This window comes from Bufo gargarizans, chromosome 6 (genome assembly GCF_014858855.1).
Source record: "Bufo gargarizans isolate SCDJY-AF-19 chromosome 6, ASM1485885v1, whole genome shotgun sequence".
In the NCBI taxonomy this organism is placed as follows: Eukaryota; Metazoa; Chordata; class Amphibia; order Anura; family Bufonidae; genus Bufo; species Bufo gargarizans.
In genome coordinates this window covers 104,478,596-104,494,107 of record NC_058085.1, presented here as the reverse complement: position 1 = coordinate 104,494,107, position 15,512 = coordinate 104,478,596, and the positions used below count along the sequence as shown (strand labels likewise).

At 45.9% G+C, this 15,512-nt stretch overlaps 1 protein-coding gene across 1 annotated transcript in view; it reads right to left on the bottom strand.

Annotated features, from left to right (window-relative positions):
* The window catches only part of RND2 (Rho family GTPase 2), a 97,153-nt gene extending 90,924 nt beyond the window's left edge, over positions 1–6,229 (bottom strand). Inside the window, exon 1 of the mRNA XM_044297026.1 lies at positions 6,015–6,229. Within this exon, the coding sequence (XP_044152961.1) occupies positions 6,015–6,203 (189 nt within the window). The 5' untranslated portion in view covers positions 6,204–6,229. The remainder of the gene's footprint in view (positions 1–6,014) is intronic.
* Between the last annotated feature and the right edge of the window lie 9,283 nt (positions 6,230–15,512).

Genomic DNA, 15,512 nt, shown 5'->3' with positions numbered 1-15,512 from the left:
AGGCATTGAGTGCGACACACACGTCGAACACGTCACCAGCTTGATCCCATGTACCACGAAATGATAAAGTATGGAGCACAAATTGATGTTGACAGCATGCACCGAAATGATAAATGGATCACACTGCGTCCGGGAACAGCATGGCTGGATTGAAAGGCGACAGCTCTATCAAAGGGATGACCTGTCCTATTCTTGTCCATATTGCAGAAGAGATGGGCCATTTCCATTGATGGGAGTGAGAAAAATGTGGAGTGTACACAGAAGATATCTGTATTTTGTGGACAGTTGGTTTGCGGACCGAAATACGGACAAGGCCGTGGGCTTGTAGCGTTAAAGAGGCTGTTCGCATTTGGGGAGGAGGGTTGGCATCCTGCGAAGGGAGGCATATTTCCCCAGCCTCCGCTGGTCTCCCTGATGTAAACTTCCTGCCAATTGCTGACTGCAGCGGTGACCTGCTCCCATTGCGTCATGACAAGTGGTCACGGACAAGGGGAAAAGGTTAGCACAGTGGCCAGCGATTGGCTGCAGCGTCGAACATGAAGTTTACATCGAGGGAGCCCAGAGGAACAGCCAAAGCCGTGAAGCAAAGGAGTGCCAGTGTCGGGAAGCAGGGAAAGTATGCATCCCTTCGCAGGTCTGTCCAGGAGGAGGGTTGCCAAAACCCACCTCCTCCTGGACACCTTTAAAAGGGACATTTAAGAATGCTCCAATTCATATGTAGACACTCCATATAGAATATACAGTAACCAATATAGAGGAATTACACATTTCAACAGAGAGTATATAGCTAAGTCAGTGGAAGTAAAAGTGAAACTCAAGAGTTAGGGAACTGGAACTAATCCAGGGACCCTTCAAAAGCACATGACCTCTTATAGAAAATTCATATGCAAGTGCTCACAGCCCATCTGATTCTTGTAGTGGCCTGACCTGAGCAGAAAACTACCCAAAATGTTTGCCTCCAATGTCATGTCACATCAGCTACCTCAGTCCTGGAGGTAGCCAAGCAAAAACTTTACAGCAATGATAGTCTGCGACAATCACATTATTAAATACGTAAAACTGCTGTAAAGGACATGAAACACGCCACTAGGCTTGCACTGCACATCAGCACATACTGCTAGGAATAGCCCATGGACATACGAGTCCTCTATCCTCAGATACTGCTAATAACAAGACATTATGTATCAAAGACCAGTAAGTATAAGACCAGTGTAGCCTGGTATCACAGACTGGGAACTATACTGCACTACCAGTTAAAAGTAGCAGAGGCTAGTAACCATCGTTGCAAGAGCCCAGAGAAAGCAACAGGTCTTATTCACATGAAAATGTGACATCTGGCCGCCACTGGGTCCTTCACAAACCAGAGACTAGCATTAGGGCTTGTTCACATTGTTCCTCCAGTATAATAGGAGCAAAACAACGAAAGTACTGGAGGTGCCCAATCTGTCAGATCCAGAGAGACTAAACTGACTATAAAGGGGTCCGTCAGGTTTCCGGTATGGCGTCCGTCATTATACTGGATAGTGTTGCAGTTTTGTGTCCTGCAGAATCTGCAACAGCAATGTGGTTACCAGTGTGGTATAACCAGCAGTGTGGTATAACCAGCAGTGTGGTTACTAGTGTGGTATAACCAGCAGGGTGGTTACTAGAGCGGTATAACCAGCAGTGTGGTTACTAGTGCGGTATAACCAGCAGTGTGGTTACTAGTGCGGTATAACCAGCAGTGTGGTTACTAGTGCGGTATAACCAGCAGTGTGGTTACTAGTGCGGTATAACCAGCAGTGTGGTTACTAGTGCGGTATAACCAGCAGTGTAGTTACTAGTGTGGTATAACCAGCAGTGTGGTCACTAGTGTGGTATAACCAGCAGTGTGGTTACTAGTGTGGTATAACCAGCAGGGTGGTTACACTAGTGTGGTATAACCAGCAGTGTGGTTACTAGTGTGGTATAACCAGCAGTGTGGTCACTAGTGTGGTATAACCAGCAGTGTGGTTACTAGTGTGGTATAACCAGCAGGGTGGTTACACTAGTGTGGTATAACCAGCAGTGTGGTTACTAGTGCGGTATAACCAGCAGTGTGGTTACCAGTGTGGTATAACCAGCAGTGTGGTTACTAGTGTGGTATAACCAGCAGGGTGGTTACTAGAGTGGTATAACCAGCAGTGTGGTTACTAGTGTGGTATAACCAGCAGTGTGGTTACTAGTGCGGTATAACCAGCAGTGTGGTTACTAGTGCGGTATAACCAGCAGTGTGGTTACTAGTGTGGTATAACCAGCAGTGTGGTTACTAGTGTGGTATAACCAGCAGTGTGGTTACTAGTGTGGTATAACCAGCAGTGTGGTTACTAGTGCGGTATAACCAGCAGTGTGGTTACTAGTGTGGTATAACCAGCAGTGTGGTTACTAGTGTGGTATAACCAGCAGTGTGGTTACTAGTGTGGTATAACCAGCAGTGTGGTTACTAGTGTGGTATAACCAGCAGGGTGGTTACTAGAGTGGTATAACCAGCAGTGTGGTTACTAGTGTGGTATAACCAGCAGTGTGGTTACTAGTGCGGTATAACCAGGAGGGTGGTTACTAGTGTGGTATAACCAGCAGTGTGGTTACTAGTGTGGTATAACCAGCAGTGTGGTTACTAGTGTGGTATAACCAGCAGTGTGGTTACTAGTGTGGTATAACCAGCAGGGTGGTTACTAGAGTGGTATAACCAGCAGTGTGGTTACTAGTGTGGTATAACCAGCAGTGTGGTTACTAGTGTGGTATAACCAGCAGTGTGGTTACTAGTGTGGTATAACCAGCAGGGTGGTTACTAGAGTGGTATAACCAGCAGTGTGGTTACTAGTGTGGTATAACCAGCAGTGTGGTTACTAGTGCGGTATAACCAGGAGGGTGGTTACTAGTGTGGTATAACCAGCAGTGTGGTTACTAGTGCGGTATAACCAGCAGTGTGGTTACTAGTGCGGTATAACCAGCAGGGTGGTTACTAGTGTGGTATAACCAGCAGTGTGGTTACTAGTGTGGTATAACCAGCAGGGTGGTTACACTAGTGTGGTATAACCAGCAGGGTGGTTACTAGTGTGGTATAACCAGCAGGGTGGTTACTAGTGTGGTATAACCAGCAGGGTGGTTACTAGTGCGGTATAACCAGCAGTGTGGTTACTAGTGTGGTATAACCAGCAGGGTGGTTACTAGTGTGGTATAACCAGCAGTGTGGTTACTAGTGCGGTATAACCAGCAGTGTGGTTACTAGTGTGGTATAACCAGCAGGGTGGTTACTAGTGTGGTATAACCAGCAGTGTGGTTACTAGTGTGGTATAACCAGCAGTGTGGTTACTAGAGTGGTATAACCAGCAGTGTGGTTACTAGTGTGGTATAACCAGCAGTGTGGTTACCAGTGTGGTATAACCAGCAGTGTGGTTACTAGTGTGGTATAACCAGCAGGGTGGTTACACTAGTGTGGTATAACCAGCAGGGTGGTTACTAGTGTGGTATAACCAGCAGGGTGGTTACTAGTGTGGTATAACCAGCAGGGTGGTTACTAGTGTGGTATAACCAGCAGTGTGGTTACTAGTGTGGTATAACCAGCAGTGTGGTTACTAGTGCGGTATACCCAGCAGGGTGGTTACTAGTGCGGTATACCCAGCAGGGTGGTTACACTAGTGTGGTATAACCAGCAGTGTGGTTACTAGTGCGGTATACCCAGCAGGGTGGTTACTAGTGTGGTATAACTAGCAGTGTGGTATAACCAGCAGTGTGGTATAACTAGCAGTGTGGTTACTAGTGTGGTATAACTAGCAGTATATTATAGCAACTGATTTGTTCTAGTTACTAATCTGTTACATACTGTTACTGGTGTGTTATAGGCTACTATATGGGCTCCTTCAGAGGCCTCTGCAACAGATGTGAATGAGCCCATATAGTAGCCTATAACACACCAGTAACAGTATGTAACAGAATAGTAACTAGAACAAATCAGTTGCTATAATATACTGCTAGTTATACCACACTAGTAACCACACTGCTAGTTACAGCTGACAGCTACTGGTTATAACATACTAGTAACTATAATACACTGCTAGATACAGCTGACAGCTATAATACACCACTAGTTGTAACACACTGCTAGTAATAACACTGATGTACTGGTTACATTACTTTTAGTTGCTTATAACACTACTGACTATAACACATTAATAATTATAATCCACTACTAATAACAACCAGCAGCAATCATAGTCTGCTAGTGCAAGCAATGCATATATAACAGACTAGTAGATATAATGCATTAGCCTATGACACAGTAGTATGTGGTAGACTAGTAACTACACTTTTAGTTGTGTATAACAAACTACCAGATTATAACAATAGTAAATATAATGAACTACTAGTTACAGAAAGTAGCTATAACACACTACTAGTAATGGCACACTAGAGTATATAGAACATACTACTAGTAATGACACCCTAGAGTATATAGAACACACTACTAGTAATGACACCCTAGAGTATATAGAACACACTACTAGTAATGACACCCTAGAGTATATAGAACACATTACTAGTAATGACACACTAGAGTATATAGAACACACTAATAGTGATAACACACTAGAGTATATAGAACACACTAATAGTGATAACACACTAGAGTATATAGAACACATTACTAGTAGCTTCTAACACTACTGGATATGCAACTGTAATCCACTACTAGTTATAACACCACAGTATGTATAACAGAAGTCTAGCCTATAAATCACTATACCACACATGCCATTATAAGTGATAAAACACTAATTGCCTATAAAATAGAATAGTGGTTATAAGACACGGCTACTTATAATACACTGAAGGATACAGGTAATGTATTAACCGGTTATAAGACATTACTGAACTAGCAGCCATAATAAATTAATTAGTAGTAGTGGATGTAACACATACTCGCAGCTATAATACAGAGCTGGTTACATATACACCAATAACACACTAGCAATAGTCATCTCCTGCCTATGGTATAACACACTGGTAATTATAACTAGTATCTAATATCATAGTAAATGATAAATACCATCACAGCTATAAAACACTAGTTTCTTATAATACTCTGCTGCTTATCCTAGTATACATAATACACTGCTAGAAGTATATATAATTACTAGAAGTATATAATACACTACTAGAGGTATATATATAATACACTACTAGAAGTATATAATACTGTACTAGAAGTATATATATAATACACTACTAGAAGTATATAATACACTACTAGAAGTATATATATATATATATAAAAAATACACTACTAGAGGTATATATAATACACTACTAGAAGTATATAATGCTGTACTAGAAGTATATATATAATACACTACTAGAAGTATATAATACTGTACTAGAAGTATATATATAATACACTACTAGAAGTATATAACGCCGTACTAGAAGTATATAATACCATACTAGAAGTATATAATACACTACTAGAAGTATATAATACACTACTAGAAGTATATAATACACTACTAGAAGTATATATATAATACTCTACTAGAAGTATATAACGCCGTACTAGTATTTATATATATAATACACTACTAGAAGTATATAACGCCGTACTAGTATTTATATATATAATACACTACTAGAAGTATATAACGCCGTACTAGAAGTATATAATACACTACTAGAAGTTTGTAATACACTACTAGAAGTTTATATATAATACACTACTAGAAGTATATAACGCCGTACTAGTATATATATATACACACTACTAGAAGTATATAATACACTACTAGAAGTATACCTAATACACTAGCAATAATCCTCTCCTGTTTATGGTATAACACACTGGTGAGTATAACTAATATAATGCACTCTCCCGTACAGAACAGTCCGGTCGCTATCACAGACTGCTTTCCCATCACACTGTATACTGGACTACCAGCTCCACACACTGCGGGGTATCTGTGATGTAGCAGTGCTGTGATCAGCAGAGAAGAGCAGGTTACCTCCGGGTAGCAGTCTTTGGCGAACACATGAAGCAGAGCCGTCTTTCCACACTGAGTGTCCCCGACCACCACTATTTTACAGCGAGACATCTGCTTCTCCATTCTGTATTCGGTGTCCTCAGCCCTCTCCTCCCTCATGGAGAGCCCCCCTGCCCAGTGGAACAGAGCCCCCCGGTACAGTCCACACATCAACTGCGATCCTCAGCCTCCCAACATCGCTCCTTCACTGCACAGTCCTGCCAGAAGGCACTCGGTCTGCCAGCGGTGGGGTAACGCCTCCTAACCACGGCGCGCCAATGAGAAGCCGACTGTAGGTGTCCTGATTACCATAATGGGCGTGGCCTGGAGGTTTGAGGAGACTGTGAATTGAGGAGGATTGGGAATATGGGAGCGGCATGTAGTACGGCGCGCTCACCTGACACAGGCGACAGAGGGTTAACGAAAGCGGCGCTCAGTGTGAATGGGAGCGAGCGCCGTATGACTGCTGTACTGCGTGCTGACTGGCGTTCTAACATGGGCGACTGTATGGTAGTAACTATACAATACTAGCAACTAGAGAGTATACTATAACCAAATGACGTGCAGGCTGAATAGTATTAGCAAGTGTATAGTACTAACTGTATGATACTAGTGTTTCACTCAGGTAGGCAGCTATGACATCACTAATATGTTGCAGGCAAGCTTCAATGACATCACAACTGGGTTGCAGTCAGGTCAGCTACGGTGACATCACAAGTGGGTTTCAGTCAGGTGTGCTATGGTGACATCACAAGTGGGTTTCAGTCAGGTGTGCTACTATGACATCACAAGTGGATTTCAGTCAGGTGTGCTACTATGACATCACAAGTGGATTTCAGTCAGGTGTGCTACTATGACATCACAAGTGGATTTCAGTCAGGCGAGCTTCGGTGACATCACAAGCGAGTTTCAGTCAGGTGTGCTACTGTGACATCACATGTGGGTTTCAGTCAGGTGAGCTACTGTGACATCACATGCTGGTTTCAGTTAGATAAGCTACTGTGACATCACAAGTGGATTTCAGTCAGGCGAGCTTCGGTGACATCACAAGCGAGTTTCAGTCAGGCAAGCTACCGTGACATCACAGGCTGATTTCAGTCAGGTGAGGTACTGTGACATCACAAGATGGTTTCAGTTAGATAAGCTACTATGACATCACAAGCTGGTTTCAGTCAGGTGAGCTACTGTGACATCACAAGCGAGTTTCAGTCAGGCGAGCTACTGTGACATCACAGGCGGATTTTAGTCAGATAAGCTACTGTGACATCACAAGCGGATTTTAGTCAGATAAGCTACTGTGACATCACAAGCGGATTTTAGTCAGATAAGCTACTGTGACATCACAAGCGGATTTTAGTCAGATAAACTACTGTGACATCACAAGTGGATTTCAGTCAGGCGAGCTACTGTGACATCACAAGCAAGTTTCAGTCAGATAAGCTACTGTGACATCACAAGTGGATTTCAGTCAGATAAGCTACCGTGACATCACAAGCTGGTTTCAGTCAGATAAGCTACTGTGATATCACAGCTGAGCTTAAATTTGATCAATGTCTATGACATCTCAAGTGGTTTTCAAACAGGGACGCTGCTCTGACATCACAGCTAGGTTGCAGTTGGGAGAGGGACTGTGTCATCACATGGGGAGTTCCGTTAGCTAGGTAAGTTTCTATTGCCAACACGTGGGTTTCAGTCAGCTAAATTACTGTGACATCACAACTTGATTCCATTCAGGTAAAATACTGTGACATCACAACTAGCTTAAATTACATAGGTTTGTATGACCTCACAGGTGGGTTTCAATCAGGTGTGCAGTTGTGACATCATAAGTGGGTTTCAGCTGTGTTTCTGTGACTGCTGGCTAGCACTCAGATAGTCTGCTGTGACATCATGAGCGGAATCCACTGACAAACAGCTTCAGCTGCTGTGACATCACAAGTGGTTCTCTCCGGGCAGCTTGCTGTGACCACCCAGGGGTTTCAGGCAGGAAAGTTAGGAGATCACAAGGGGTTTTTATGTCAGACAACTGCTGTCACATTACAAGGCGTTGCAGTCACAAAAACTAGTGTGACATCCCCAGGGGGGTTCAGTAAAGTAAGCTGCTGTTACACCACTGGGGGGGGGGGGGGGGTCAGTAAGTTGCTGTGCCATCACTGGTGGGTTTCAGTGAGGTAGGCAGCTGTGACATCACTGGGAGGGTTCAGTAAGCTGCTGTGACATCATTGGGGGGGGGATCAGTAAGATGGGCTGCCGTGACTTTACTGGGGGTTTCAGTAAGCTGCTGTGACATCACTGGTGGGTTTCAGTAAGCTGCTGTGACATCACTGGTGGGTTTCAGTAAGCTGCTGTGACATCACTGGTGGGTTTCAGTAAGCTGCTGTGACATCACTGGTGGGTTTCAATAAGCTGCTGTGACATCACTGGAGGGTTTCAGTAAGCTGCCGTGACTTTACTGGGGGTTTCAGTAAGCTGCCGTGACTTTACTGGTGGGTTTCAGTAAGCTGCTGTGACATCACTGGTGGGTTTCAGTAAGCTGCCGTGACTTTACTGGGGGTTTCAGTAAGCTGCTGTGACATCACTCGTGGGTTTCAGTAAGCTGCTGTGACATCACTCGTGGGTTTCAGTAAGCTGTTGTGACATCACTGGTGGGTTTCAGTAAGCTGCTGTGACATTACTGGTGGGTTTCAGTAAGCTGCTGTGACATCACTGGTGTGTTTGAGTAAGCTGTTGTGACATCACTGGTGGGTTTCAGTAAGCTGCTGTGACATCACTGGTGGGTTTCAGTAAGCTGCTGTGACATCACTGGTGGGTTTCAGTAAGCTGCTGTGACATCACTGGTGGGTTTCAGTAAGCTGCTGTGACATCACTGGTGGGTTTCAGTAAGCGGCTGTGACATCACTGGTGGGTTTCAGTAAGCTGCTGTGACATCACTGGTGGGTTTCAGTAAGCTGCTGTGACATCACTGGTGGGTTTCAGTAAGCTGCTGTGACATCACTAGTGGTTTTCAGTAAGCTGCTGTGACATCACTGGTGGGTTTCAGTAAGCTGCTGTGACATCACTGGTGGGTTTCAGTAAGCTGCCGTGACTTTACTGGGGGTTTCAGTAAGCTGCTGTGACATCACTGGTGGGTTTCAGTAAGCTGCCGTGACTTTACTGGGGGTTTCAGTAAGCTGCTGTGACATCACTGGTGGGTTTCAGTAAGCTGCTGTGACATCACTCGTGGGTTTCAGTAAGCTGTTGTGACATCACTGGTGGGTTTCAGTAAGCTGCTGTGACATTACTGGTGGGTTTCAGTAAGCTGCTGTGACATCACTGGTGTGTTTGAGTAAGCTGTTGTGACATCACTGGTGGGTTTCAGTAAGCTGCTGTGACATCACTGGTGGGTTTCAGTAAGCTGCTGTGACATCACTGGTGGGTTTCAGTAAGCTGCTGTGACATCACTGGTGGGTTTCAGTAAGCTGCTGTGACATCACTGGTGGGTTTCAGTAAGCTGCTGTGACATCACTGGTGGGTTTCAGTAAGCTGCTGTGACATCACTGGTGGGTTTCAGTAAGCTGCTGTGACATCACTGGTGGGTTTCAGTAAGCTGCTGTGACATCACTGGTGGGTTTCAATAAGCTGCTGTGACATCACTGGAGGGTTTCAGTAAGCTGCCGTGACTTTACTGGGGGTTTCAGTAAGCTGCCGTGACTTTACTGGTGGGTTTCAGTAAGCTGCTGTGACATCACTGGTGGGTTTCAGTAAGCTGCCGTGACTTTACTGGGGGTTTCAGTAAGCTGCTGTGACATCACTGGTGGGTTTCAGTAAGCTGCTGTGACATCACTCGTGGGTTTCAGTAAGCTGTTGTGACATCACTGGTGGGTTTCAGTAAGCTGCTGTGACATTACTGGTGGGGTTCAGTAAGCTGCTGTGACATCACTGGTGTGTTTGAGTAAGCTGTTGTGACATCACTGGTGGGTTTCAGTAAGCTGCTGTGACATCACTGGTGGGTTTCAGTAAGCTGCTGTGACATCACTGGTGGGTTTCAGTAAGCTGCTGTGACATCACTGGTGGGTTTCAGTAAGCTGCTGTGACATCACTGGTGGGTTTCAGTAAGCGGCTGTGACATCACTGGTGGGTTTCAGTAAGCTGCTGTGACATCACTGGTGGGTTTCAGTAAGCTGCTGTGACATCACTGGTGGGTTTCAGTAAGCTGCTGTGACATCACTGGTGGGTTTCAATAAGCTGCTGTGACATCACTGGAGGGTTTCAGTAAGCTGCCGTGACTTTACTGGGGGTTTCAGTAAGCTGCCGTGACTTTACTGGTGGGTTTCAGTAAGCTGCTGTGACATCACTGGTGGGTTTCAGTAAGCTGCCGTGACTTTACTGGGGGTTTCAGTAAGCTGCTGTGACATCACTCGTGGGTTTCAGTAAGCTGCTGTGACATCACTCGTGGGTTTCAGTAAGCTGTTGTGACATCACTGGTGGGTTTCAGTAAGCTGCTGTGACATTACTGGTGGGTTTCAGTAAGCTGCTGTGACATCACTGGTGTGTTTGAGTAAGCTGTTGTGACATCACTGGTGGGTTTCAGTAAGCTGCTGTGACATCACTGGTGGGTTTCAGTAAGCTGCTGTGACATCACTGGTGGGTTTCAGTAAGCTGCTGTGACATCACTGGTGGGTTTCAGTAAGCTGCTGTGACATCACTGGTGGGTTTCAGTAAGCGGCTGTGACATCACTGGTGGGTTTCAGTAAGCTGCTGTGACATCACTGGTGGGTTTCAGTAAGCTGCTGTGACATCACTGGTGGGTTTCAGTAAGCTGCTGTGACATCACTAGTGGTTTTCAGTAAGCTGCTGTGACATCACTGGTGGGTTTCAGTAAGCTGCTGTGACATCACTGGTGGGTTTCAGTAAGCTGCCGTGACTTTACTGGGGGTTTCAGTAAGCTGCTGTGACATCACTGGTGGGTTTCAGTAAGCTGCCGTGACTTTACTGGGGGTTTCAGTAAGCTGCTGTGACATCACTGGTGGGTTTCAGTAAGCTGCTGTGACATCACTCGTGGGTTTCAGTAAGCTGTTGTGACATCACTGGTGGGTTTCAGTAAGCTGCTGTGACATTACTGGTGGGTTTCAGTAAGCTGCTGTGACATCACTGGTGTGTTTGAGTAAGCTGTTGTGACATCACTGGTGGGTTTCAGTAAGCTGCTGTGACATCACTGGTGGGTTTCAGTAAGCTGCTGTGACATCACTGGTGGGTTTCAGTAAGCTGCTGTGACATCACTGGTGGGTTTCAGTAAGCTGCTGTGACATCACTGGTGGGTTTCAGTAAGCGGCTGTGACATCACTGGTGGGTTTCAGTAAGCTGCTGTGACATCACTGGTGGGTTTCAGTAAGCGGCTGTGACATCACTGGTGGGTTTCAGTAAGCTGCTGTGACATCACTGGTGGGTTTCAGTAAGCTGCTGTGACATCACTGGTGGGTTTCAGTAAGCTGCTGTGACATCACTGGTGTGTTTGAGTAAGCTGTTGTGACATCACTGGTGGGTTTCAGTAAGCTGCTGTGACATCACTGGTGGGTTTCAGTAAGCTGCTGTGACATCACTGGTGGGTTTCAGTAAGCTGCTGTGACATCACTGGTGGGTTTCAGTAAGCGGCTGTGACATCACTGGTGGGTTTCAGTAAGCTGCTGTGACATCACTGGTGGGTTTCAGTAAGCGGCTGTGACATCACTGGTGGGTTTCAGTAAGCTGCTGTGACATCACTGGTGGGTTTCAGTAAGCTGCTGTGACATTACTGGTGGGTTTCAGTAAGCTGCTGTGACATCACTGGTGTGTTTGAGTAAGCTGTTGTGACATCACTGGTGGGTTTCAGTAAGCTGCTGTGACATCACTGGTGGGTTTCAGTAAGCTGCTGTGACATCACTGGTGGGTTTCAGTAAGCTGCTGTGACATCACTGGTGGGTTTCAGTAAGCTGCTGTGACATCACTGGTGGGTTTCAGTAAGCGGCTGTGACATCACTGGTGGGTTTCAGTAAGCTGCTGTGACATCACTGGTGGGTTTCAGTAAGCGGCTGTGACATCACTGGTGGGTTTCAGTAAGCTGCTGTGACATCACTGGTGGGTTTCAGTAAGCTGCTGTGACATCACAACTGTGTTTTTCTCAGACATTTGGTGACATCTCAAGTGGGTTTCAGTCAGAAGCATGGCTGTGACCTTCTGTGACATCTGAAGTGTGAGAAAGTGAGGTAAACTGCGTGACATCACAACTAGTAAAAGGCTCTGCTCATTCCCATCCACAATTTCTGGTGCACCGCACAGCAGTGAGGGATATTCGGCCCGGCCATGTATCATGTGGTCTATGCCTAGGAGCGCAGGGCATTAGGCCTCATGCACACAAACGTATTTTATTTCCGTGTTTGTTCCTTTTTTTTGCGGACTGTATATGGAACCATTCATTTCAATGGGTCCTCAAAAAAACCGGAAGGTCCTCTGTGTGCATTCTGTTTCCGTATGTCCGTATTTCCGTTCCACAAAGAAATAGAACAAGGATATTACGGACAAGGATAGTACTGCTCTATTAGGGGCCAGCTGTTCCGTTCCGCAAAATACGGAATGCACACGAATGTCATCCCTTTTTTTTTGCAGAACATACAGTCGTGTGCCATAGGCCTTATACTGATTTATAATGCTGTGTGTCTCTGCATGACCTGTATCTTCTGAATTATACTGACAGCATTATGTCCGTATAATTCTGTAGGAGTCAGGTCGGGCAGAGACACACAGCATTATAAATCAGTATATGCACTCATGCACACGACCGAGCCATTTTTTGCGGTCCGCAAAAAACGGAAGGCGTCCATGTTGCCTTCCGCAATTTGCGGAACGGAACGGGCGCCGGCAATATAAATGCCTATTCTTGTCCGCAAATCGCCGACAAGAATAGGACATGTTATAATTTTTTGGTGGGGCCGCTGAACGGAGCCACGGATGCGGACAGCACACGGAGTGCTGTCCACATCTTTTGAGGCCCCATTGAAATGAATGGGTCGCATTCGAGCTGCCAAAACTGCGGCTCGGATGCGGACCCAAACAACAGCCGTGTGCATGAGGCCTAATGCTGTGCACTGCTGAGAAATGAGCTCTGTCCATAAGGGGGAATCACGCTCACACAGGTGGTGGTATTAAGCAGCACTTGAAAGGGTCCTCATTTAATCCTTGCTTTGGGGCCCCTCATCCCCTAGGGCAGTGGCAGCAGGACAAGCTTTAGAGGCGTGTGACAGTGGTCCTGATTGCCCACCCAAAGCAGGCATACCTTATCCCAAAATGTAAAGGCAGGTGCCCGGAGAGCAGATACAGTCCTACTGCCACCAGATGAAACCTTATGGGCGATCCTACGGATGCTCTATTAGGCCTCATGCACACGAGTGTTGTTTGGGTCAACATCTGAGCTGGATTTTTTGCGGACTCATTCACATCCGTCCCGTAGCCCGCCAAAAAAATAAAAATAAATACATGTCCTATTTTTGTCCGTATCTCGAAAAAGGATAGGACTGATCTATTGAGGGCCAGACTTTCCGTTCTGCAAAATGCGGAACGAACGCGGCCGGTATCCGTGTTTTGCGGATCAGCGATTTGTGTGCATGAGGCTGTATAGTAGTTCTTATGATGACCACACCATAAAAAGCAGGCCAGATGCTTGAACCAGTTTGTCACCACGGATATCCCCAGTACAGTATGGAATGTATCAGAAGCAGTGTACCATAGTGTGGACTGTACCAGGAGCAGCATCGGGTGGGCAATATAGTGTCGTATAGATTCCACAGCCTGTAATCATGCCAGCGCGAGTCCTTGTCAACGGGTGCCCCGGTGTGACATCATCAGGTGATAAGTCACTCACCTCATCACTCTCTTCTACTGGTCTTACTGCATTATGTGGCCCAATGGAGTGACTGGTGGCAGACACATTGGGGATCATTTACTACACACCGGCATTTCACAGGTCGGTCTTAAAACCCCTCTGGTGGAAGATCCGACCAGTTTACTAAAATTTGTCGCTTCTTCTGCTATCCGTCCACCAAAACAGAACTCCACCCCGTCCAGATGCTGGAGTAGATTTGTGGTCTAATGTGCTCCAGATTAATGGTGGACATGTCGGAGCTTCCGACTGTGGCATACCTCCTACCATCCACATCCTGCCCACTTTTTTGAAAGTGCCGAGGGTGGCATAAAAACACCAGTTACTATTTTTGATGTTTTCTTTTTTTGCACCAGAAAACTGGCGTAGGGGCAGAGTAAATGTAGTGTACGGGAGAGTAATACCCCGTCACTACAGAAGGGTCACTTGGGTATTGTCGTTCCCCCTGTATTTAAGGGGAGGTTGGTAAAAACATCTTGTAATGTCATGCTATGTATTTTCCTGTTACTGTGAAACGTGCTTATGCAGGCCGGCTAGGGTGTCATTCCAGCTCTGAGTCACTAGAGGGAGCTAGGGAACCCTAGGTTATATAAGGCCCAGTCAGGAAGTAGTAGCAGGTAGAGGAGAGACAGACAGTGGGAGCAGAGGTCAGAAATGATCCTGTGTCTGAGAGAAGGCCAGGCTATGGGCCTGTGAGAGCAGAGCAGGCCTGAAGCCTGCCGGCTAGGAGAGGGTAGTAAAGGCCCTGTAACCGGGTTCCGGATCCAAGGAAAAGGTTCCCCTCCTGAGTCACCATTCGTTTAGCTGAAGCAGCATAATCAAGCCACAAGCCAGACGCAAGCCAAGACACAGAATACCACAGAGGCCGATCAGAGAAAGCAAGAGGTACTCAAGATAACAGAGGAGGTACTAGATAAGGACAGCTTCAAGGGTACGCCAGATAAAGGGCATTAGACCTTGGAGAGAAAGTCACATATGAGTCAGGACCCAGTCAGGAATAGTGAGCAATCCGCCTGTACTGCATCTCCTGCAATCAACACTCTGTATTATACATTGCTAAGACCGGCCATTCTGTGATGTCAAGAACCACCTGTATTCTTCTAAAACCAACCGTCTTTTATGGAACTGTGCTGTACCAGTGTCCGTGTATTATCCTGACTGATATTCAGTAAAAGTTCCAGTTTTTGTTGGCTATCCTGTGCTTGCTTCATTTTTCCACCATACTTTACACGGCGTGTCACCGTTTAATTGACACTGGCGTCACGAACTCTTTAACTACCTGCCTGTTCCAGTTGTTAGCCCGATTTGAAGACGACAGTGGATCCCAGGTTAGTGGTCAATCTGCACTACAAAGCCCAGCATACACTACTGACCCCCTGGGACACTGCATCGCTCTTTTTGGCGTCACGAACAGGATCCGCATACTTCTACAGTGCAGAGAAGTGTGAACTGTGTGCTTTAACTATTCCACCACCGTATTACAAAGACTGTACCCTTTATTTCCAAGCCGGTGGATTGAAATTGTGCCTGGGAGGAATCAGAGACGCTGTACTGTGTTGCGCTACCCCCAGAGAGAAAATCGCATTTGT